At 43.4% G+C, this 25,624-nt stretch overlaps 1 protein-coding gene across 1 annotated transcript in view; it reads left to right on the forward strand.

Annotated features, from left to right (window-relative positions):
• Nucleotides 1–25,624, forward strand: part of LOC144668301 (putative E3 ubiquitin-protein ligase HERC6) — a 49,962-nt gene that overhangs the window by 12,842 nt on the left and 11,496 nt on the right. The window contains exons 7-18 of the mRNA XM_078530199.1: nt 2,875–2,981; nt 5,584–5,648; nt 9,692–9,819; nt 10,639–10,698; nt 11,814–11,919; nt 14,401–14,590; nt 15,316–15,500; nt 15,617–15,730; nt 17,455–17,568; nt 18,974–19,144; nt 20,466–20,609; nt 24,869–25,035. Coding sequence (XP_078386325.1) covers nt 2,875–2,981; nt 5,584–5,648; nt 9,692–9,819; nt 10,639–10,698; nt 11,814–11,919; nt 14,401–14,590; nt 15,316–15,500; nt 15,617–15,730; nt 17,455–17,568; nt 18,974–19,144; nt 20,466–20,609; nt 24,869–25,035 — 1,551 coding nt within the window. The remainder of the gene's footprint in view (nt 1–2,874; nt 2,982–5,583; nt 5,649–9,691; nt 9,820–10,638; nt 10,699–11,813; nt 11,920–14,400; nt 14,591–15,315; nt 15,501–15,616; nt 15,731–17,454; nt 17,569–18,973; nt 19,145–20,465; nt 20,610–24,868; nt 25,036–25,624) is intronic.

The raw sequence follows: 25,624 nt of genomic DNA on the forward strand, positions 1-25,624 counted from the left end.
GCATTCAAGAAGGCGAGTGAAATCTGGCACCTAGCGAGCAGAGACCAAGCAATATGTTTATGGTGCTAATAAAATTGGCACTATGAAAGGGATTTTATTGTTAGAAGAGGCTGGTGATACAATGAGAATTTACATTCAATGAGCTGTGCTAGGTATAACTTGAGCAGTTTTGTGTATGCGGGGCAGAGGCAATGTAAGATCAAAGTAGCTGTAAGCCTACAACTGCTTCCACAGGTACCAAAGTGAAAGGAGCCTAATTTTGAATTCATAAAGCGAAAATGCTTTGCCTGGTGTCTGGTTATGTCTATGGATTGCTGTTGTCTTAATGGAGATTAGTTTAGGAATTTGTTAAAAGTTATGATAGTAGTAATTGGTAGCCATGTACATGTATTTAACATGTATAAATTAATAAAATGTTTAATTTAGTTTAATATAAAATCTCTGGAGAACTGGTGGTCTGATTCCTGAATTTAGAGTTGCATCTCAAACATACCACTTAAAAATGTAGATTATGACAGTTGTTTAAAGTTTCACTTTGAGATTTCTAAATAACTCAGCTTTACCAAAAGGCTGTCTCACAACAGTAACAAAACTTAGGAGGAAATTCTTTATGTAGAGAGTATGAGATTGTGAACACCCCCTGCAACACAGAGTGGTTGAAGCAAATAGCATCGAACATTTAATGGGAGGGTTGGTACCTGCATTTCTTTTTTATTCTTTCAAGGGACATGGGCATTGCTGTAGATCTGGAGTCACACATAGGCCAGGCCAAGTGCAGATGGTAGATTTCCCTCTCAAACAGGACATTAGGATTTTTATGACAATTGTCCTGGTCACCATTGCTGAAGCTAGCTTGATATTCCACGTTTATTAATTGAATTTAAATTCCACTAGAGCATTAGAACCATATAAAATTCTGACAGGGAGGGACAGACTGGATGCAGGGATGATATTTCCTCTGGCTAGAACAAGGGAGGGTCACAGTCTCAGGATATGGGGTAGACCATTTAGGTCTGAGATCAGGAGTAACTTCTTCACTTAGAGGCTGTGGAAGCCAAGTCACTGAATATATTTAAGAAGGAAATAGATAGATTTCTGGACACTAAAGGCATTAAGGGGTACGGGGAGAGAGTGGGAGTATGGCGTTGAGATAGAGGATCAGCCATGATCATATTGAATAGTGGAGCAGGCTCAAAGGGCTGAATGGCCTACTCCTGCTCCTATTTTCTATTAGCCTCTGGATTGCTAGCCCAGTGATACTACCACCATTCCATCATAGCCCCCCATTGAATAAGCGTGAAAGGAATAGAGGGAAGAGTTAACAGAATAGGAGGAGGCTTTTGTGGAGTGCAAACAGTGACAAAATCATGAGAGGTTGAATTACCTCTTTCTTTGATGTGGAATCTGTGTAATCCCAGGCAATTTCTATTGGCCTGTTGAACAAATCGTCTTTAATTGGCTCTCTCAATTGAAGAGGTCTCAAGGATGACTATTGTGGGAATTGGAAATGGTACATTTGAGCAATAGGCATGGTTTTTTGATACAAAAACAGAATTACCTCGAAAAACTCAGCAGGTCTGGCAGCATCGGTGGAGAAGAAATCAGTTAACGTTTCGAGCCTTCACGACCCTTAATTCTATTTTTGTTTTGGATTTCCAGCATCCGCAGTAGCTTTTAGCTTTTTGTGTTTATCTATGGTTTTTTGAAGCTGTGGTTGAAGGTTATTATTATGTCCCAGCAGAGGGAGCCCTAACGAATAGATCACATTCTCATTACAAGTGTACTTTATCTCCAAGTGTTTAATGCTATTACTCTGCGCTTGTGATAATGGGATAGATTGGACCCTGTTACTTAACGCTAATCCTCCCTACCTTGATGCCTGCAAGGTCATTGTTCTTTTTTAAAGATAGAACAGTCTTCTTACTGCTTTCATCTTAAACACGATAGTTTGTGGAAACCTGAAAAGAAAGGCCTTTGCTTTCTCAGCTCCAGACTCTACTATTCCAATGCTTTTCTGGCTGGTCTCCCACTTTTCAACCTTTATAAACTTCAGTTCATCCAAACTCATCCTAACCTCAATCCCATTCGCCCATCACCCCCTATGCTCAATGACCTACATTGGTTCCCAGTCTACTAATGTCTGCACTTATAAGTTCTCGCCGTTATGTTCAGATTCCTCCATGCCCTTGTTCTTCCCTGTCTCTGCTACTTCCTTCAGCCCTAACATCCCTCCGAGAACACTGCTTTCCTCCAGCTCTGGTCTTGTGCATCCCACTCTCCATTTGCCTCATCATTGGCAGCTGTGCCTTCGGCCAATTGAGGCCCTAAGCTCTGGAACTCCTTCCCTTAAACCTCCTTTAGGATGCCTTTTAAAACCTACCTCTGTGAGCAGGCTCCTTCTTCAGCTCGATGTCAATTTTTGGCTACATGGCTTGGGGCATTTTGCTACATTAAAATTACTGAAGAAATTCTGCCTATTGACTTTCTCACCAGCAGTCACAGATGCAATAAAAGAGAGATTGCAATGGATTGGTTGCCACGAGTAATCCTTCCTAGTCTATTGATCTCCTGTAGCCTACTGATACCAATTCAACAGAGACTATGTTGTTTCTGTTTTTCAGCTGTAAACAGTTAAGAAGATTCTTTGGAATACCGTTACCAAACAATACTTCATGATTTAAATACATCCTTTAAATACAAGCCAATGACATGTAAATCATTGTGGCATATAGTTATTCTCAACATTCAGTCATCAGTTAGTTGGCTTTTTGACACTAACACCCACATCTGCCATATAAACACAAGGCAGAAAGCAACAGTGCTGACTGTGCGACACAAACAAGCTGATTTTGTTTACCGACTTCTATTGTTTAGCTATCACACCCTCGCCTACATCCCATCCTCTGATCTGGTGGTTTCATTTGGCTTTGCTGTCCGTGGGAAGTTGGAGGAAGATTCAACAAGCAACCACATTCATGCAGGTAATTGAACTGCAGCAGTTCATTCAAGGCTACACTTCTAGCTTGATTACAAATGCTGCTTTAACCAAATCGGCAACATATACTCATTCTTGCTGAATGTAATCACTATTTCATTTGGCTCTTTCTGTATGCTATTTAACTATGCTTCCGTTGGTAGCACACTTATCTCTGAATCATAAGGATCTTGGTACAAGTCCCACTCCAGGGCTTATGTGCAAAAATCAAGGCTGATACTCCAGTACAGTACTGAGGGAGCTTGGACTATTGGATGGGATGTTAAACTGAGGCCCCCATATACCTGCTCAGGCGGAAGTAAAAGATCCCACAGCACTATTTTGATGAAGAGAAAGTGAGGTATCCCTGGTCTCCTTGTTAATATCCATCCATTGATCAACATCACAAAAAAACCAGTTAGCTGGTCATTATCACATTGCTGTTTGTGGGAGTTTGCTGAGTGCAAATTAGCTGTCACATTTCCTACTTTGTAAACAGTAACTACACCTCAAAAAAGCACTTCATTAGCTGCAAAGTGCTTTGAGACATCCGTTATATAAATGCAAGTCCGTCTTTCCTTCTTTACACTGTTGAAGGTGAAAATGATTTTAAATCAGCAGGAGTTTTCTGGCCAGAAACCAGTGAAGGCACTTGATACAGTGCCACACAACAGACTTGTGAGAAAAGTTATTGCTCATGGAATAAAAGGAACAGTAGCAACGTGGATACAAAATTGGCTGAAAAATAGGAAGCAGAGAGTAATGGTCAATGGATAATTTTCGAGCTGGAGGAAAGTTTGTAGTGGAGTTCCCCATGGGTCAGTATTGGGACCCTTGCTGTTCCTGATACATATTAATGATCTAGATCTTGGTGTGCAGGGGACAATTTCAAAGTTTGCAGATGATACGAAAATTGAGAGTGTTGTAAACTGCGAGGAGGACAGTGTAGAACTTCAAAGGGACATAGACAAGTTGGTGGAGTGGGCAGATAGGTTGCAGGTGAAGTTCAATGCGGAGAAGTGTGAGATGATGCATCTTGGTAGGAAGAATATGGACAGACAATATAAAATAAGGGGTGAAATTTTGAAGGGGGTGCAGGAGCAGAAAGACCTGGGTGCATATGTGCATAAATCATTGAAGGTGGCAGGACAGGTGTAGAGGGCAGTTAATAAAGCATATAGTATCCTGGGCTTTATTAATAGGGGCATAGAATACAAGAGCAAGGAGACACTTGTTAGACTGTAGCTGAAGTATTGTGTACAGTTCTGGGCACCACATTACAGGAAGGATGTGAACACATCGGAGAGAGTGCAGAAGAGGGTTACAAGAATTGGGCTGGGAGCAGGAAGGTGGGATTAGAAAGGGCACCTTGGTGTCCTCGGGCTGGCATGGACAAGATGGGCTGAATGGCCTCCTTCTGTGCTGTACCTTTTCTATGGTTCTATGGTTCTAAGAATGGTTCCAGGGATGAGAAACTTCAGCTATGAGGATAGATTGGAGAGGTTGGGAGTGTTCTCCTTGGAGAGAAGAAGGCTAAGAGGAGATTTGATAGAGATGTTCAAAATCATGAGGGGGCTGGACAGAGTAGATAGGGAGAAGCTGTTCCCACTTGTAAAAGGATCAAGAATGAGAGGGCACAGGATTAAAGTGATTTAAAAGAAGCAAATGTGGTGTGAGAAAAAACTTTTTCACACAGCGAGTGGTTCGAGTCTGGAATGAGCTGTCTGGAAGTGTGATAGAGGCAGGTTCAATCAAGGCATCCAAGAGATCATTAGATGATTATTTGAATGGAAAATATGTGCAAGGGTACGGGGAAAAGGCAGGGCAATGGCACTAAGTCACAATGCTCATTTGGAGAGCCGGTGCAGACACAATGGGCTGAATGGCCTCCTAGTGCCGCTAAAATTCTGTGATTCTGTGAAGATGCTGGTCTAGTATTGCTACTATCCGATTTTCAACCATCTCTTAGGATTTTCCCCTACCTTCCTGCATCCTGTCTGCATTCCTCCAATTATTCATCATTGGCTGATCATCCCGTGACATTGTTTATGCAAATTCAGGACAAGGCCCAATGTCCTAACTGCATTTGTGCTGTTATAGATGTAGCTAGGGGGATTTGCCGCTCCTGGAGCTGACTAGCTCCATCTAGCAATAGAAGCCTGCAGCAGTGGGCACACCAATGTCACTGGTAGTTTTATGATAGAAAAATCACATCAAGCTGCCGCCTCAAGGAAGAATAGTGATGCCCAAATGCAGGGTGGAATATTGAGGGGGGAGGGGGAGCAGATGGCATGCAGCCTCCCCACGCCCCACCCCCAAAACCATGTCAGCATGAAGCCAACCGGCTCCACTCAGATCAGCCCTGAAGCAATAAAGCGCTGCGGGGTTCATTAACGAGGGTTGAGTGGGACTTCCGCCCCTCATCGGAACTAATATACTCTAGGAAGTCATTATTTTCTCTTAAATGTTTATTGAGACAGAACTATCTGCTTCCATCCATCAGGGTTACTGGTGTGATCAAGCTTTCTGGAATATTTGCCGATTTGTTTTGCTATAGTCAGGGAGTGTCCGATCAGATCTTGTTTTACCAAAGCGTCTCTTTGTTGCAGAGTCACAAAATGCCAAAATTCACAAGATTTTTGCAGGAGCAAATGCTAACTTCATTCAGACTCAGGTAAGCTCACTAGCTGTCCACTTGGTTAGATATTAATACAAAATGACCTTGTACTTTAGTGCTCAAACTATAAGACATGAACCCTGTCTGGGTTAACTTTCTTATATAACTTGACAATATCTTAGGGATATTGTCCTCCTTCAACATGAAGCAATGGCCATAAATTTAAGTCAAGCATTTGTTTCTTTCATTTTTGTTGACATCCCTGATTTTCTTTCAAGTGAGACAGTAAAACCTCATCAGGCCTCTTAGATGGATGTAAAAGATTCCCTGGCACTATTTGATGAAGAGCATGGGAGTTATCCCTGGTGTCCTAGTCAATATTTATCCTTTAATCAACATCACAAAAAACAGATTATCTGGTCATTATCACTTTGCTGGTTCTGGGCTGCCATTACAAGAGCGACCACACTTCACTTTCGTTAGCTGTATGGGATAACCTGAGGTTGTGAAAGGTGCTATATAAATGCAAGCCTTTAGTTTCTTTCCTCCTTCTCCCTGAAGGCATTTACTTATGTCGGCAATGTGGCTCCACAGGCTGTACAGGCAAGAGGCATCCTCACGTTGCCTTTCTCGAATATCCGTTCCTGATGTGTGTTCTGAGGGGGTAATTGGGAGCATGTTATTCAATTACTTAGTGCATCACTTCCCGATCCTGTTGTCGGCCAAAGTCTGCACATGGCTACTTTGCAGCTGGGCCCAATGGATAGTGATCACGAGTGGAAATCCCAGCCAATTTTCCCCCTGCCTAGTCCACAAGGCCAATGGACATCTGCCCAGTCCACATCTCCTGCTGCCCTGGCTGAGTTTAACTATTCACAAACACAGCATTGTTCCTGGGATCTTCCTGAATTGTTTGTGTCAACAATTGGCTCAGCTGATACATTTGCCCACTTAGTCATCAGGGGGACTAGCAGTGAGGGAATCCCTGAGAAAGGGAGATAGGGCAGGGGAAGAGCACTATGCTACTTCCCACACTGCATCTATGTAAGTTCACGGACGTCAATGGACATTGCCAAGGCCCAGTTTCACAAAGCTGGAATTATGTATGAAATATTAGTCTTGGGCCAGCAGTGGACCTGTCAACCAATGGTGTATGCACCAGATATGGTACAGGATGTCTTTTTTATTCATTCACGGGATGTGGGCTTCGCTGGCCGAGCCAGCATTTATTACCCATCCCTAGTTGCCCTTGAGAAGATGGTGATAACCTGCCTCCTTGAACTGCTGCAGTCTATGTGCAGTCTATGTGGTGTCGGTACACCCACAGTGCTGTTAGGAAGGGAGTTCCAGGATTTTGACCCAGTGACAGTGAAGGAACGGCGATATATTTCCAAGTCAGGATGGTGAGTGGCTTGGAGGGTGGTGGTGTTCCCATGTATCTGCTGCCCTTATCCTTCTAGATGGTAGTGGTCTTGGGTTTGGAAGGTGCTGTCTAAGGAGCCTTGGTGAAATCCTGCAGTGTGTCTTGTAGATGGTACATGCTGCTGCTACTGTGTGTCGGTGGTGGAAGGAGTGAATGTTTGTGGATGTGGTGCCAATCGAGTGGGCTGCTTTGTCCTGGACAATGTCAAGCTTCTTGAATGTTGTGGAAGCTACACTCATCCAGGCAAGTGGAGAATATTCCATCACACTCCTGACTTGTGCCTTGTAGATCGTGGACAGGCTTTGGGAAGTCAGAAGGTGAGTTACTTGTCGCATGATTCCTAGCCTCTGACCAGCTCTTATAGCCATGGTATTTATATGGTTAGTCCAGTTCAGTTTCTGGTCAATGGTTACCCCCAGGATGTTGATAGTGTGGGATTCAGTGATGATAATGCCATTGAACATCAAGGGGCGATGGTTGGATTCTCTCTTGTTGGAGATGGTCATTGCCTGACACTTGTGTGGCAAGAGTGTTACTTGCCACTTGTGAGCCCAAGTCTGAATATTGTCTGGATCTTGTTGCATTTGGACATCGACTGCTTCAGTATCTGAGGAGTCGCTAATGGTGCTGAACGTTATGCAATCATCAGCGAACACCCCCATTTCTGACCTTATGATGGAAGGAAGGTCATTGATGAAGCAGCTGAAGATGGTTGGGCCGAGGACCCTACCCTGAGGAACTCCTGCAGTGATGTCCTGGAGCTGAGATGATTGACCTCCAACAACCACAATCATCTTCCTTTGTATCTTCCTGTGTATATTGATCTTACTGAATCAGCAGGAAAACACAATGCCAACAAACTATAGTTCAGCCTGAACTACAAATTGTATTAATTTTAAGTAAAGTTATAGCTTCTTTCCTGATGAAAAAACTGCGTGAGACAAGTGATCAGTGTGCTGTATTGCTGAATTACTTCCACACCAGGGATAATTGCTGATGATCATGTGGGTTTACAGGATACAATATCATTCCTCCACTTCCATGACCTCCACTTCCATTACCTCCACTTGCCTGGATGAGTGTGGCTCTAACAACATTCAAGAAGCTTGACACCATCCAGGACAAAGCAGCCGGCTTGATAGGCACCCCCCTTAAATATTCACTCCCTCCACCACTGATGCGCAGTGGCCGCAGTGTGTACCAACTACAAGATGCACTGCAGCAACTCACCAAGGCTCCTTCAACAGCACCTTCCAAACCTGCGACCTCTACCATCTAACGGGAGCATGGTAACACCCTCACCTGCTAGTTCCCCTCCAAGAGACACGCCATCCTGATTTGGAACTATATCGTCGTTCCTTCACTGTTGTTGAGTCAAATTGCTGGAACTCCCTTTCCAACAGCATTGCGAGTGTTCCTACAACACATGGACTGCATCGGTTCCAGAAGGCAGCACACCATCACCTTCTGAAGGGCAATTAGGGATGGGCAATAAGAATGCCCTGTTTCTAGGGTGCAGTCAAAATGCCTCAATTTCAAGGCTGCACTCAGCTTATTTGGAGGTGAAGGCGCTTTTCCAGCCACAAACAGAAGCAGAGCACTAATCCAAAGCCTAGGTAGCCACCAGGATTGTTACAAAACACCCAATTGGCATTTTGAAATAATGCTTCAAATGTCCTGACAGATCAAGGTATCTCATGAGAAAGTCCTGACAAGTGTCTCCAAGATCGTTATGGTCTGATGCATAACTTTTGTTAACATGGAAACCTAATCATGGAAGAACAAAAAGAAGTTACCACACAACTAAGAGCAAAGCAGGTTGCGCACGCTTTAGCCACTTGCCATATAAATTGCTGCAGCTCTTCACTTCGCTACAGCAGTGCTGAAAATCCCAACCCAACTCATGATCCTTCAGGAAGGCACAAATTCAAGCTGCAACTCACAGCTACAATCCCTGGCAAGCTTATATCTTAACAGAACATCACACGTTAAGATCATTCCCATCCAACCTAGCAGCATGATAGATGTCCATTTGCTCACACGCTTGCAGGAATGCAGGTGAACTGTTGGATGTCACTGTATAGGCTTCAGATGGTGGTCAGATTCTGTGCTGGTATAGCTAACTCCTAGACATTTAGGCAAAAACAGCCATGGTCAAGGTGTATAGCCCAATGCAAACTGTTCCCAAATCCAATGTGGAAAACCTGCTCACGTGGATTCTAGAAATCACCATTATCTATTATTATGTAAATGTTCAATATGCTGGCATGAAATCCTCCTCCCCAATATATTTTGAGTGTATTAAGAATATATATAATGACGTGATCAAGCACAATTCCTATCCTTGGATGTACAAAAGTGCCCTCTGCATTTATGATAGGGTGGGTAAAATACCAGTTGATATTGTATTAAAGTTCATTCATGTGCCCATGTGTTATCACACTCGTGATTTAAACAGAATATTCAATGTTATGCCACTGGATGCTGAACTCATCACGTCTCTTATCAGTATCTCTAGCACTGCAGGCCTCATTCCTGGGATGCATTCTACAATGGCTCACTGTTACATATATATTGTATATTTTTAACTAAGGTCACACAGGTTACCTTGGATTAAATTGCTATTGCTATACAAATCTCTAGGTTCGCCGTTTAATTCCCTGACTTGCTTTTGCAGCTTCCAATTCCTGCAGCTGACTTCCGCCTCAGAGACAGCACACAGCAGATTCTCACCATGGATAAAACCATCGTCGACAAATGGATCAACACAACCAATTTCAGCAGAGAAAGACAAGAGGCAGAAAAGTCAGCACTGTTCATATCGGTTCTATGGTGTCTCTTCTAAATATTTTTTAAAGATACATTTTCACTCAGATCGGGGCTAGAAACACCGGTATTTGTGATGCTCCGTGAACTCACAGCAGTGGACTACTTTAGTTGCATGGCCTGTTAGACAACAAGCCACCTATGCCATGGAATACTATAAAGCGCACAAAGAAGGCCATTCAGCCCATTGAGCCTGTGCCAGCTCTTTCGAAAGAGCTATCCAATTAGTTCCATTGCCGTCACTCTTTCCCCATGCCTCTGCAGTTTTTTTTTCCTTTTCAAGTCTATATTCAATTTGACAATTACTGTTGAATCTGCTTGCACAGCCCTTTCAGGTAACGCATTCTGGATCATAACAACTGGGTACGCACCTTTCTGCTTGTGATGCCCCATGTGATGAGTTCACTGTTTTGGTGGTACCGCCAAAGGTGTTACTTTGCCAATAAGGAAGAACATTAAAGACTCTCTCTTGTGCCACATAATAGTCAGCTACCAAACAGCGGTGGCATCTGGGTGTATCAGTTGGGTAATAAAGGGACACGGTGCCATTGAAAGGTAGTAACCTAATAAATACACTAGAGAAGGAAAGGACTTAATGAGAAAATAATTGATTAAATGTCCCCTTCACTGAATTGTTTTATTCAGGAGACGTTGAACCATCTACAAAGTCTCAATTATTTTTTCATGTTAGAATTATTTTGTGATTTTTTTTTGTTAGTGACTTGTTAATAGATATCAATGTCTTAAATGAACAATACCCTTACTGACTGTTAACACCTTTTGTTTTTCATGTCAAAGTGAAATCGCTTTAGTCTTTTCCTCCGCATCCTGCCTTACCGGAAGTTTTCTGAGGAAAAGGTGAGTGGGAGAAGAAGCTAAACAATTATGTCAATCTGAAGTGCAAGCGATTTATTATAGTTGGAATTTGAAGTGTGAAAAACACTTGTATTCACACACTGCTGCCTTTCACAAACTCAGGACATTCCAAAATTCTTTACAGCCAGTGAGGCTGTCGTATGAAGTGTGGTCTTCTTAGGGTGTCCCTCGTGGTCGAGGATGACTTGCTTCCACACTAAGAACGAGTTCTCCGGTGACTGAAGAGTCCAATGCGTGACCTACAGTCTCTGTCACGGGTGGGGGCAGACGGTGGTAGGGGGAACAGGTGGGTGGGGTGCCCGGGCTGCCACGCGCTCCTTTCGCTGTCGGTGCTTGGCTTCAGCTAGCCCTGGGCGATGAGACTCGAGGTGTTCAACTCCTTACCAGATGCTTTCCCTCCACTTCGGGTTGTCTTGGGCCAGGGATTCCCAGGTCTCGGTGGGGATGTTGCACTTTTTCAAGGAGGCTTTGAGGGTGTCCTTGAGGTGGTTCCTCTGCCCTCCTGGGGCTCGCTTGTCGTGATGAAGCTCTGAGTAGAGCGCTTGTTTCGAGAGTTTCGTGTCAGGCATGCAGTTGATGTGGCCCGCCCAGCGGAGCTGATCGAGCGTGATCAATGCTCAGATGCTGGGGATTTCAGCCTGAGCGAGAACACTGACGTTGGTGCGCCTATCCTGCCAATGGATTTGCAGGATCTGGCAGAGGCAGCGCTGGTGGTACTTCTCCAGAGTTTTGAGGTGCCTGGTGTAAATAATCCACATCTCTTAGCCATATAGGAGGGCGGGTATCACTGCTGCTCTGTAGACTTTGAGCTTGGTGTTGGGTTTGAGGTCCTGGTCTTCGAACACTCTCTTTATCAGGCGGCTGAAGGCTGCTCTGGCTCACTGAAGGCGGTGTTGAACCTCATCGTCGATGTCTGCCCTTGTTGACAGAGGCTTCCAAGGTATGGAGAGTGCTCCACATTGTCCAAGGCCTCGTTGTGGATTTTGCTAACTGGGGGGGGGGCAGTGTGGTGTGGAGGGGGCATGTTGGTAGAGGGTCTTTGTCTTACGGATGTTTAGTGTACGGTTGTATTAAAAGTTTTGATGTTTGCCCTACAGTGATGGAGACCAGTATAAAGCAGGAAGCACCTTTTTCAGTGTTGATGTGGAAGCAGCAAGAGACTTATTTGGGAAGCTTACCACAGAGGACTGGATTGTAAGAATGGTAAATATTTGCACTGTTTCTTTGGGATGTCCAAATGTGTCCTGCTTTCACCTTGTGAATACTGGAGATCCGTTAGTGTGTAAAATGCATATCCATTTTATACTGTTTAGTTTTGTTAATTTTCGCACTAATTGAAATGATTAAAATTGGAGTTATAAAGCCAGATGGAACAGTCTAATACTCTAAATATTGAGGTGGAGAGACAACACCCGGTATCCCTTTTAATGGAAAGAGAGGACGTAAACTTGAACAAATCGTGTTCACTCCAAGCTTATCTTGTCCGTGAGATGCACCTTCTGCCCTCTCAACGCTATTCCCGCTGGACTACTGACCACCAACCTCCCTCCTGACCACCATGTTAGCAGTTGTAAATGGCTCTCTTTCCTCAGTTACTGTCCCCCCTTCCTCTTCAACTTGTCTCCACCACCCTTCAGAAAGTTCCACACTTGCCCGCAACGTCCTTGCAAATTACCATTCCCATCTTCTCCAAAGCCCTTAAAAGTACTGTCACCTCTCAAATCCCAGCCCATTTTTTCCTGGAACTCTGTGGGCAGGATTGTTACCTTGTTGGGTGGGCCTGGGAGCGGTAATGAAACTGACAGCCGCCCGTGATCAGGCCCCGACCGCAATTTCACGCTGGCTAGACGATTAATAGCCAGCCAGTGGGAATCGCCACGCAGAGTGCCACCGGGGTGGGGGTGGGGGGTGCGGGAGGAGGGCTAGCTTGGACGTTTGCGTGGGTGTGGGGGTGCGTCGCACTGAAAGCTCCCTGAAGGCATGGAGCTGCAGATTTTTAAAAACACGAGAAAGGAATTGGTAAAGGTTAAAAACATGTCCCCGCTCATGTGACTCTAGTCACGTGATCAGGGACATGTTATAAATGAGATTTCGGCCTTTTTATTTTATTTTTAATTCCTGCTGGAAACGTCATCCCGCCTGTGGATGAGGTTTCTTAAAAAAATGCAAAGGCCGCTTGGCCTTTTTGCCCGCCCGACGAGAGGAAAACACTGCCCTATGTTTGAATCCCTGGGGGGAGAAATACCCCCCACTCCCCCACCTCCTTCTCACCGTCGGGGAGGTTGTGTGGTTTGGGCGTGGGCGTGGACCCGATCGGCACCCCCGATCGTGCCCGCGCAGCCATTTTTTGTGGGCGGGCCAATTAAGGCCCCAGAGAGATAAATGTTAAGTTTTAAAAATTTTAATAAAGAAACAAAAATTTAAGACTTGTCACCTCCTGTGACACACGAGCTGGGACATGTCACTGAACTTCAATGAAAAAATTTATAAACCCTTCATGAAACCTCATCCCACCCGTGGATGAGGCTCCATGAAGAATGCGAAGGCCGCCTGGGCTCTTCGCTTGCCCCCCGCCGACCTTAAGGTTGGACGGGCAGCTTTCTCAATAGGCTTAATTAGCTAATTAATGGACTTAACAGGCCTTTGACAGTTCGGCGGGTGAACTGAAAATCTAAATGACGCGCGGTGATATCGGGATGCACGTCTGACGTCACCCCGCTTTAGTTTATGTCTCGGCCAACAGGGGCGATTCAGCCTCTGCAGTTCACTACCACAGTACTGAATCAGCTCTTATCAAAGTCACAAGTAACATCCTATGTGACAGTGACAATCGTGAATTATCCTTTTTCATTCTTCATGATCTGTCTGCAGCTTTTTACCCCAGTGACCACATCATCCTCCTCCAACATCTCTTCTCCATCATCCAGCAGGATAGAGCTTTATTTGCTTGGCTCCATTTTTAATCTATCCAGTTGTAGCCAGGGAATCACCTGCTATGGCTTCTTTTCCCACTCCTGGACTGTTACCTTTAGTGTTCCCCAAGGACCTATCCTTGGCCCCACTTTCTATTTCTCATCCATATGCTGCTCCTCAGCAACATCACACCCTATAACACAACAGCAGGCCCCATGTGTACAGTGATGACACACAGATATACCTCACAACCAGCTCCCTCCACCACCATCCTTGTTTTTAAGTCCTTGCCTTCCCTTTCTCTGTTACTTCCTCCAGCCCTACAACCCTCTGAGATATATGCGTTCCTCCAATTCTGGTGTCTTGTGAACCCCACAATCTCAATAGCTACACTATTGGTGGCCGTGCCTTCAGCTATTAAGGCCCTAAACCCCTCTGCCTCTACCCCTCTTTCCTCCTTTAAGACACTCCTTAAAACTTGCCTCACTGACCAAGCTTTGAGTCATTTGCCCTAAAATTGCCTTATGAGACTCAATGTTAAATATTGTTTCTTAATGCTCCTGTGAAGTGCTTTGGAACATTTTACTGCATTAAAACCATATTAAATGCAAGTTTTAATTGCTATTTATATGGCGCTGTTCACATGCTCAGGATGCCTTAAAGCTCTTTATAATTGCGTTTTTTGAACTCTGTGATGCCTGTTTATCAAATGAAAGGAATGAACTAGTTATATATTGGCCCACAATTTCAATAAATGTATTTGTTTTACAGATAACTTGGAGCCTGGCGTCAAATTTAATCCCAAATCTTAAGTTTTTGCGTCATGACAAAGAAGCATTGATGATTTACCTGATTCTGCCGGAGTGCTCTGTAATGCATCAAGAAGAGAACATGGAACAAATGGTTATTCTCTGTGCAGGAGCCATTGAGAGGCTAGATGATGCTTCAAAAAGCACTCTGGGTAAGAGGGAGCAATCCACAATGTAGCTCTTGTGCCTGTATTCAGTGGCAAAAATTGAAGCAAGTTTGGAGAAAATGTAAAGGAAGGGTAACAATTAAATACTGCAGAGGACAACAATTGGGAGAGAACCACAGGCAACTTGAGGAAAAACTTTTTAACTCAGCGCATGGTTGGGACATGGCATGCACAGCCTGAGAGTGTGGTGCTGGCAGGTTCAAACGTGGCTTTAGAAAGGAACTGGATACGCACCTGAAGAGACAATATTTTCAGAGCTACAGGGAAAAGGCACGAGAGTAGAGTTAGCTGACAAGCTCTTACAGAGAGCTGGCACAGACAGAACAGGCCAAATGGCCTCCTTCTGTTCAGTAGTCATTCTATGATTCTAATTAATTGACCCTTAAAGTGAAGTAGGGATCTGCAATTGTCTGAAACAGTGGGGACCATGTTTGTCTCTGATTATGTCAGTTTTAATTTGATTTGTATTGATACAACACCCCTGCCGGCCCACAAATCTCAAAAGCAATTGCACCAAACCTTTAGTCTAAGTTAATTATGGTGATTACACAAAACTCCAGGTGCAAACTCAGACAGGCATGTTATACAAAGGTGTGCGTATCCTTTAATATCACTAACAGTATTTTCTATGCATGTTTTACATTACTGTTTTATTACTCATGGTGCAGTGAATTGCAAAGTTGATAACATGGTGTGTTCTTGATAACTAGTAAAGTGCTGGTCAACATTGAAGTCATCGTATTTGAACAATCTTGTCCGGATGTTTAGGACTGGAACGATATTAGTGCTTACAAGCCTCTATGCCTCACATAATGAACTCCTATTCTATCCTATAATTAATACACTGGAAAAGGTTTTGAGGGTGATCCTGCACGTTCTAGAACTGGTGTACCATGTAAGTATTAGAAAAGCCAACTTTAAACAAAGCACTTGTACCATTTTCTACCGTTTTCCATATTTTTGATTTTGAGCATTGACGTTAAGGTTGGTTCTTCATGTATTTTATCTCAGGCAAATATCAAAGCACCTCACAGTATTCCACAAAACAAATTCTACATCGATGAAGTTCTCCTGTTTAATATTGGTCACGACCTCATTATATTTAGAGCATCTCAGCAGGTAATGGTAAGTCTCCAACAACATCCTTGCAGCAGGGGTAGGGGATAAGTTAATGGAGGTGATGGGAAGGGCAGAAACAACAGTGAGTTTTGAAGATGGATATGGGGAGAGGCATGGAAGACCAGTGGCACTGAGTGCAAGGAAACAGATTAGAGGGCACAATGTAGCGGAGGGGCAGAGGCGATGGGGAGCTGAGGGTGGGGAGCGGAGATGGTGGGGGGTGGTGGTTGAGGATGAGGGGGTGAGGTGGCATGGGTTGAGATGGCAGAGGGGTGAATTGGCATGTGGTGAGATGGCAGAGGGGTGAATTGGCATGTGGTGAGATGGCAGAGGGGTGAATTGGCATGGGGTGAGATGGTGGGTGGGGTGGGATTTTAAAGTTTTAAAGTTAAGAAGAGATCTAATAGAGATTTTAATTAGGAATATAAACAGAAAATGCTGGAAATTTCAGCAGGTCTGGCAGCTTCTGTGGAGAAAGAACCAGAGTTTTACCATTTCAAGTCCAATATGACTCTTCTTCAGACCTTTTTGCTTTTATTTTAATTAGGAAAAGTTGGTAAAACTATTTCCACTGCTCAGTGACTTTAAAGCCAGACAACATAAGCTTAAGATCATATAACAGCAAAGGGAGTTTGAGAGAGTTTTGTAACATTGAGCATTGCTAGGGCACATCCATAATAGCTTATAAAAGACAAATAGATATATATTTGGAAAAGGTAAATTCAAATAGATATGAGCAAAGGGCAGGGCATTGTGAAACAGAGAGTCTGGACAGGCACGATGGGCGGAATGTACTGTAAAATTCTATGAATCACTTTTGAGTCAAATTCCTTACTTTTTATCTGGAAAGCATGGAATACTGAGACTCTGGGGCTGGAAACTTGTCTCGGACAGTGGTGCAAAGCGGGCAGTATCAGATCAGCTGCCCGCTACACAGCATTGCAGTCAGTAGAACTAAACATTAGGTTGCATGGAACAGGCTGATACCACCCACTTTGTGCCACTGCCTGAGATGAATTTCTAGCCCATTGTCTTTATTCTTTGCAAATTGCACACCTTTATTACTGGATCCAAACTGCAGACAATGCTTCACAAACTTTCTCCTACTGACTTTCACTAAGCAGAGATGCTTGTGGAACTGAAACTACATCACAAAATTATTTTTAGATAGCAAGCACTAATCAGGAACGTAATATCTTGGTCCTAGGTAAACTAAAGCCATGATATGGTAGGTACCTTTTAGTGATGTCACTCATATAGTCGCACCAAACAACTAAGCCATTGACCAGTTGTCAACTCTCAGAACCAACAATCACACACTCATGGGTATCCTCAGGTTAGAAATAGTTAGGGCACTTCCAGCATGTGCCAGAATCTCAAGGCGTGTGGGTCATTCAAAACTGAGCCACTGAATATTATAGAAAGGTCCACAAATGTACACCCTACAGTAACATATTCAAGGCACCTACATTCACTTTTAGGTGGTGGCCAGGGACAAGTGAATATCATCCAACCAATTTTTGGGGATCAGGCATATTTCAGACACTCTTGGAACACTGGACATGGTGTCCTGAAGCTTGTCCTTTCTTGTCCTCCTTTTTAGCCGGGAAATTGGGACCAATGAGAACCAGTTTCTCCCCTATGTTGTCCACCAAAACATACCTGGCTTCTGCAAAATCTTTGTTTGTGAATGAAACCATCATACATTTTATGTTTTTCTTGTCCTACAGCCTGATGAGTTGGAAAAGAAGAAGCTTCAATCGATGTTTTGCTGTTTTCCATTTATCCTTAACTTACGTGCCAAGATTCAGATACTTCACGTGGACTCAGTTTTGAAGAAACATGTAAAGAATTTTATGAATACAGGACAAAATCAATAATTATAATGTGACTGTAAACCTCACTGCTCTTCTGTGCTCCTTTAAAATTCTCCTTAGAACCTGCCTCTTTGACGTTTTTGGTCATCCGGCCTAATAGCTCATGTGACTGTTTCAAATTTTGTCTGCCATTCCTGTGAAGTGCTTTATGGCATTTTATCGAGTTAAAAATGCTATTTAAATGCAATTTGTTGTTGTATCAAAGTCCATTTCTCTGCTCCCTCGGTTTCACTAACCTCTGTAAGTCATGCATCACTGCCCAGCCGAGAGAGTTAACACGTTGCACCCAGATCACCACGAGTGACCTTCAGCCTAGCCACTGAAATGTGCAGCAACAATTAACAATTAATCTCCTAGGCACTGCTGTGAGCAGTCTGAGAGGAAAATCAGATGCAAATTTCTCTTCTCCCGCTTTGCTGTGGCTGGACAAACACAGGGCTGCAACATGCATAGGATGCAACACCGTCCTGGCGCATTTGGACCCTGATGAAACCATGCAATGGACTGAGCAGCTTCTGGAGCACAGAGGGTTGTAGATATTACATAGAATTTGCAGCTTGGAAACAGCCCGACAAGTTCGTGCCGGTTTTTATGCTTCACACGAGCCTCCTCCCTCATACGAACAAATAGGCCATTCCGCTCCTTGAGCCCGCTCCGTCATTTGGTAAGATCATGGCTGATCTGATTGTGGCTTCAACTCCACTTTCCTGCTTATCCCCTAGACCCTTTGACTCCCCTGTTGGTCAAGAATTTATTTACCTTTGCCTTAAAAAATATTCATTGACCCAGCCTCCACCAAGCTCTGGGAAAGAGAGTTCCAGACACATGACCCTCTGAGAGAAAAAAATTCTCCACATCGCTATCTTAAATGGGAAGCCCTTTATTTTTAAACTGTGTCCCCTTGTTCTAGTCTCATAAGGGGAAACATCCTTTCAGCATCCACCTTGTCAAGTCCCATCAGGATCTTATGTGTTTCAATAAGATCACCTCTCAATCTTCTAAACTCCAATGGATGGAGGCCCAACCTGTCCAACCTTTCCTCATGAGATTACTCCCCAATCACGTATCTTTCCACCCCTTTCTCCCTCACATATTTATCCAGCTTTCCCAAAAATGCATCATTGCTATTTGCAACAACCACTGCATGTGAAGCCGATTCACATTGTCACCGCTCTCCGATAATGAAGTTTCTCCTGAATTCCATATTCAATTTATTGGCGACTCTTTTATGATTATGGCCCTTAGTTTTGGACTCCCCACAAGTGGGACTCAGCTATGTTTCACAAATAGCCTAGGTTTATCGTTTAAATGTTTCCTTCAACATGACATTGGTGTGTAGTGTCTTGTTCTTTTTCCAATTTTTATTGGTTAGAAAGCCTTCGTGGAAGCAGTGAATTTCACACACGCCAACGTCCTCATGGGAAACCCTGAACCTCCCAAGTATCCAACGTTCAACTTGAAGGTTAAACGCCAAGACTTAGTTTCCGATACTTTTAAAAAGTTGAAAGATGTGGATGAGGTCGACCTGAGGAAGGAACTGAAGGTAAAAAGAAATTCTCTTCAGCACTCTATTGTTATGAATGGATTCAACTCTTTGAGGTACGATAGTGTAGTGGTGACATTACTGGAATCATAATCCCAAGAATGGTGGTTTGAGAATTTCAATTGTTCGAAACATTTAGAAACTGGTAGCAGTAAAAAGTGACTTTGAAGCTGTTGGATTGTTGTAAAAACCCAACTGGTTCAACAATGTCCTATAAGGAAACCTGCTGTCCTTAACCAGTCTAGCCGAATTGTGACTTCAGTCCAACACCAACATGACTCACTATTAACTGATCACTCAATTGTCTGAAAAAACATCGCCAATGGTTCCAGAAGGAAAGTCCACCACCAATTTTCGAGGGCAATGGGAAGGGGAAATTAAACTATGGCAAGCAATTGCATATAGTGATTATGTCAGGAGGATTTTTAGGTAATGATTGCTGACCTTGACACAGTCATATCCTGAGAATTAATTTAAATTAAAATCCTTAATTTACCCCTAATGCTTATTGAGTCAATAATCTGTACTCATAATGGGGAGCTTCTTTCTTGCCGGTACTGAACTTAAGAGATAGGGTCACAACCAAACCACACTTCCACCAAGCAAGAATTCCCACTGTGAGTGCAGGATCACTGAACAGTACACGTATAAAGTCATTAGTGTAACCATATTTACAATGCTGTGTCCCGTTCTATTAAGAGGGTATCAAATATTGCAACCAGAATAAAGGAGTGGGGTTTGCGGGGGGGGGGAGGAAGTTGGGCAGCAAGGGAACAAGTTATTTTGTCTTGCCCAAAGCAGTGGAGCCCGAAAAGGGAGGGATGGGGTCAGGGGAAGGATAGATAAATACAAAACTAACCTATGGAAACTGCATTTCAGTGAGTGAATGGTCAATCTATGCAACAGGCTGCCTAAAGAAGCAGTGGAAGAGTTTATTTTCATAAATTTCTTTTGGGAAATGGTGCACAAATATTTTGAGACATGACATGTGGGAAGTGTAGAGTGCATAGGAGGGACAGATGATTTGCAACAATGCTTCCCAAAGCTCTTCAAACATGGGGTTTTCCTCACCTCATGTCTGGGTCTGTTGTAGACCAATAGATAGAGATTGATTGCCATGGTTAATCAACAGCTCTACTATCATTGTATCCTGCCACTACCAGAATGGGAAAAGCCAAACTTGATAGTCCTGGGTCTTTTTTCATCATGCAATTCCTACGTGATGTATATCTCTTGTATTGACAGTTAAAAACAAATTTCAGAAAACAAAAGTGCAACTGTGTTTCTGCACAAATATTTGCATTTGTTTTTATTTCTTTAGGTGAAATTTGATGGAGAACCAGGCATGGATTGGGGAGCTGTAAGGCAGGAATTCTTCCTTTCTGTCTTCAAAGAGTTGATTCAACCAGATTCCAAAATGTTTATGTATTGTCAAAATTTCAGTACCATTTGGTTTCCCTCCAAGGTGAGCCAAAATGACTTAACCTGTTAAAGAAAAACAGTATGCGGGTGTATACGGATGGTACTATCATACTCCAGATATTGCAAAGTAATCTGAAAATATGATATTGCTTCTAGGCACCATCCCCAACCTGCCAAGCGCCTTCTAATCTGCAAGGTTTTCTCATCAGAAGTGTTCAGCTTGGAATATTTAGGGCTTTATTTACTTATTAAAGTCCAACCTTGTGACCTTAAAGAGACACAGCTCTACTTTAACAGAAGAATAATGCATTATGCATTGCATGGGCCTTATAAAATAGAATATATTCATAAGAACACAAGAATTAGGAACAGGAGTAAGCTATTCGGCTTCTTGAGCCTGCTCTGTCATTCAGTAAGATCATGGCTGATCTGATTGTGGCCTCAACCTCACTTTCCTGTCTGCCCCACCCTCCCCTGTAACCATTGGCCCCCATATCAATCAAAAACCGATCCAACTGAGCCTTGAATATATTCAGTGACCAAGCTGCCACTGCTGCCGGGGGAAGAGAATTCCACAGATTAACAACCCCCTGAGAAGAAAAAAAAATTCTCCTCATCTCAGTCTTAAACAGAAGGTCCCTAATTTTTAAACTGTGTTCCCTGGTTCTAGAATTTCCCACAAGGGGAAACATCCTTTCAAGATTCACTCAGAATCTTATATGTTTCAATAAGATCACCACTCCTTCTCCTACGGGAGAATTTTCTCCCCATCGGGCGGGCTGGGGGGAGCGGGCGCGGGTGGGCGCACAGCCAATCACTGCCCGCAACCAGCAGCGCGCCGCCATTTTACATGGGCGGGCCGATCAAGGCCTAGTTCCAGCTAATTGCTCTGTGAGAGCACTTCCTATATTCTTCCTGTGTAAGACGTTTGCTTCTGTGTGATCACAGTGTACCGGCTGTGCTTTGATTCTGGCAGGTGACCGGACTCTTCGAGTGAGGCCGTCCCTCTGGCTGGCCTTTGGTTGGGAGAGGGTGGTGGGGCAAAGAGAGAAGAGAGGTCGAATGACGTGTGCTAGAGATCAAGAACCCATCTCTTCACAAGCTGTTAATTTTAATGTAGCCCCATTAATCTCATGAATACAGACTTATGCCAAATCAGCTGATATCCTGCAACCTATTTTGCTGTGTCCTTCGCTGCTCGAGGGGGATTATCGCAGCAGAATAAATCGTGGCCATTAGAAATAATCACTGCAGCCCAGCTCACCCCCACACCTCTCTCTGCTCAGGGCCCCAGCTGATTCAGCCTGCATCTGGCCATACATAAATCATTCCCTTATTCCATTGGCTACAACGTACGTGGCAAGTATTGATTTTTCTCTCTCCTTATTTCCAGGGAACCTGTGGTGTTTGTTTTTGAAAGATTCGGGAAACATGATTTTCTTCACACTCAGAAGCGCTCAGCGCTACTTGTGCGGGAGGAGGGAGAGTTGGGGCCTGCGCTCTTTTGCGCGAATGCCCGCGAAAGAGCGCAGAAATCTCCCTGAGGCACGGAGCTGCCTCAGGGAGATGAAGAAAAGTCTTAAAAATGTGAAAAATAAAATAATAAAATTATTCAGACATGTCCCCTCATGTGACATTGTCACATGTGAACTATGTATATATGAACTACACGTTGATTATGTCAGGAGGATTTTTAGGTAATGAATGCTGACCCTGACACAATCACATCCTGAGAATTAATTTAAATTAAAATCCTTAATTTACTCTTAATGCTTATTGGGTCAATAATCTATACTCATAATGGGGAGCTTCTCTCTTGCCAGTACTGAAGTTAAGAGAGAGAGAGTCAAAACTGATTCTCCAAACCGTGTGACATTGTTACATGAGCTGGGACATGTTTATGAATTTACATGAAACATTTTATTGAATTAATAAGCCCTTCACGAAACCTCATCCCGCCCGTGGATGAGGTTCCATGAAAAATGCGAAGGCCGCCTGGGCTCTTTGCCTGCCCCCCCACCAACCTTAAGGTTGGACGGGCAGCCCTGACAAGTACTTTAATTAGTTGATTAATGGCCTTAATAGGTCTTTGAAAGTTTGGCAGGCGCACAGCCGACTCCGATGCGTGCCCGCCGACTGAAGATCGGAATGGCGCGCAGTGATGTCGGGACGCACGCCCGACATCACTGCGCATAATTTTACACGTTGGCCTGCGGGGCCTGCCCCCTGCATGCTGACTAGAAGATTCTGCCCCTAAATTCCGATGAGTATAGGTCCAACCTGTTCAACTTTTCCTCATAAGACAACCCCCCTCATCCCAGGAATCAGTCTTGTAAGTCCTCTCTGAGCTGCTCCTAATGCAATTATATCATTTATTAAGTAAGAAGGCCAAAACAGAACACAATACTCCAGATGTGGTCTCACAAATTTCTGCACAGCTGTAACAACACTTCTCAATTTTATACTTGCAAAAAACATCAAAATTTCATTTGCCTACCTAATCACTTGCTGTATCTGCATACTAACTTTTTGTAATTCATGTACCAGGACACCTAGATCCCTCTGTATTGTAGATTTCCGCAGTCTTTCGCTATTTAAGTAACATACTGCTTTTCTATTCTTCCTGCCAAAAGTGGACAAGTTCACATTTTCCCACATTACATTCAATCTGCCAAATTTTTGCCCATTCACGCGTCATCAGCAAATTTAACCACCATACATATGGTCCCTTCATCCAAGTCATTGAGATAGATTGCAAATAGCTGGGGTCCCAGCATGGATTCCTGTGGTGCTCCACCAGTTACTTGCCGCCCCAAATAAAAAAACACTTATTCCTACTCTGTGCTCACTGTTAGCTAACCAATCTGCTATTCATGCTAATATGTTACCCATGAACTCTTATTTTGCGCAGTACTCTTGATGTGGCACCTTACCAAATGCCTTTTGGAAGTCCAAGGACACCACATCCACTGGTTCCCCTTTATCCACCTGTAACTTCCTCAAAGAACTCTAAGAACTTTAGTCAAACGCAATTTCCCTTTCTCAAAACCACGTTCACTCTGCCTGATTGTATTATGATTTTCTAGATGTCCTGCTATAATCTCCTTAATAATGAATTCTAGCATTTTCCCTATGACAGATGTTAGACTAATTGGCCGAAAGTTTTCTGCTTTCTGTCTCTCTCCTTTCTTGAATAGAGGTGTTACATTTGCGATTTTCCAATCTGCTGGAACCTTTCCGGAACCTAGGGAATTTTGGAAGATCACAACCAATGCACCTTCTATCTCTGCAGCCAATTCTTTTAAGGCTGTAGGATGCAGGCCATCAGGTGAGGGGACAAATGCAAGAAATGACAAGATTCCCATTAGGGAATGTATCAACCACAACCCATAAAAAGCAATGCCCATCAATTTCCATTGAGGATCTACAAAGACATGTGTAAGCAATTAATCAACAATTATCGTTGTACTGTTCAAGCAATACCAGAGACGGAGACAGTGGAGGTCCACACAAGACAATGGCTTTATTGCAATGTGCACACAGGGGACACAGCTCATGGAGAGACTGCCTCCCCGACCGTAGTTCGTTTTACACATTTATTCGCTTTACAACCATGTTAGTTACTTAGGTGTTCTGATTATCATATGACTACAAGCTATGCAGAACTATTACGGTACTTTACATTTCTTTGTGAAACTCGATGAGTCTCTGGTTGAGACATTTTACAGTGGTTATACCTCTTTGTGTTTTAAAACAGGTTTTCACTCTATCTGTTTGCAGCAATCATTTCATTTTAAAGTTAAACAAGTTTCTGCTTTACATATATCACAGTGGTCATGTCCTCTTTGTGATTTTAAACAGGTCTCGGTTTTGAGTTAAATATGTCTTGGCCCCTTTTGATGCTTACAGACATGTGCCACCCCCTTTCTACATAGTTGGCTAATAATTTCTGTACCTTTTATCTTCCTTTAATGATCTACCACCAAAACGGAGATAAACCAATAAAGTAACTTTATTTTTTTTTGTTGAAGCTCCATTTCACTGCTATCTTGGATTTGCATTAAACTAACTAACTGAATATAGGGTTTGTAGTCAAACAACAGTGTAAGATTATTAAATATACAAGAAAATGATCAAACGTATCAATTCAGTAGCACTTAGTATGTTTGAAATGTGTCAACCAACATTTTCACTGGCAGGTCAGTATCTCTCTCAGGCGTCTAGGTTTTGAGAATTTCAATGATTTATATCTTTAGCAATCAGCAGATTTATTGTTATTTCCTGTTGTCTTCATCATTATAGATCTCAGTGCCCATTGAAAACTATTTCCTGCTTGGAATATTGTGTGGCCTTGTTTCGTATAACTTCAGTGTAGTCTACATCCCCTTCCCTCTTGCACTCTTCAAGAAGCTACTGGGTGTGAAGCCCACTTTGGAGGATCTGAAGGAGCTGGAACCTCCTTTGGAGAAGTAAGTTCCTAAGTCTGTGGACAAGTTGCTCACAGATTTTATGCATTTCACATATTTGCTTCATGAAATATCTGTCTGGTACAGCATTAGACATTTGGGAAGAGGAGAGAATAGGCAACAAAAACAGGAGGAAGACCAGGTCCCAAGATAAAAAGATAGTGCCATCGATTCACTTTTTAAAAATTCTTATTCATTCACAGGATGTGGGCTTCGCTAGCTGGGTCAGCATTTATTCCCCATCCCTAGTTGCCCTTGAGAAGGCGGTCGTGAGCTGCCTTCTTGAACCGCTGCAGTCCATGTGGTGGAGGTACACCCACAGTGCTGTTAGGAAGGGAATTCCAGGATTTTGACCCAGCGACAGTGAAGGAACAGCGATATATTTCCAAGTCAGGGATGGTGAGTGACTTGGAGGGGAACTTGCAGGTGGTGGAGTTCCCATCTATCTGCTGCCCTTGTCCTTCTAGATGGGAGTGGTCATGGGTTTGGAAGGTGCTGTCTAAGGAGCCTTGGCAATTCCTGCAGTGCATCTTGTAAATGGTGCACGCAGCTGCTGCTGTGCATTGGTGGTAGAGGGAGTGAATGTTTATGG

The sequence above is a fragment of the Cetorhinus maximus genome, chromosome 1 (genome assembly GCF_964194155.1).
Source record: "Cetorhinus maximus chromosome 1, sCetMax3.hap1.1, whole genome shotgun sequence".
Classification (NCBI taxonomy): Eukaryota; Metazoa; Chordata; class Chondrichthyes; order Lamniformes; family Cetorhinidae; genus Cetorhinus; species Cetorhinus maximus.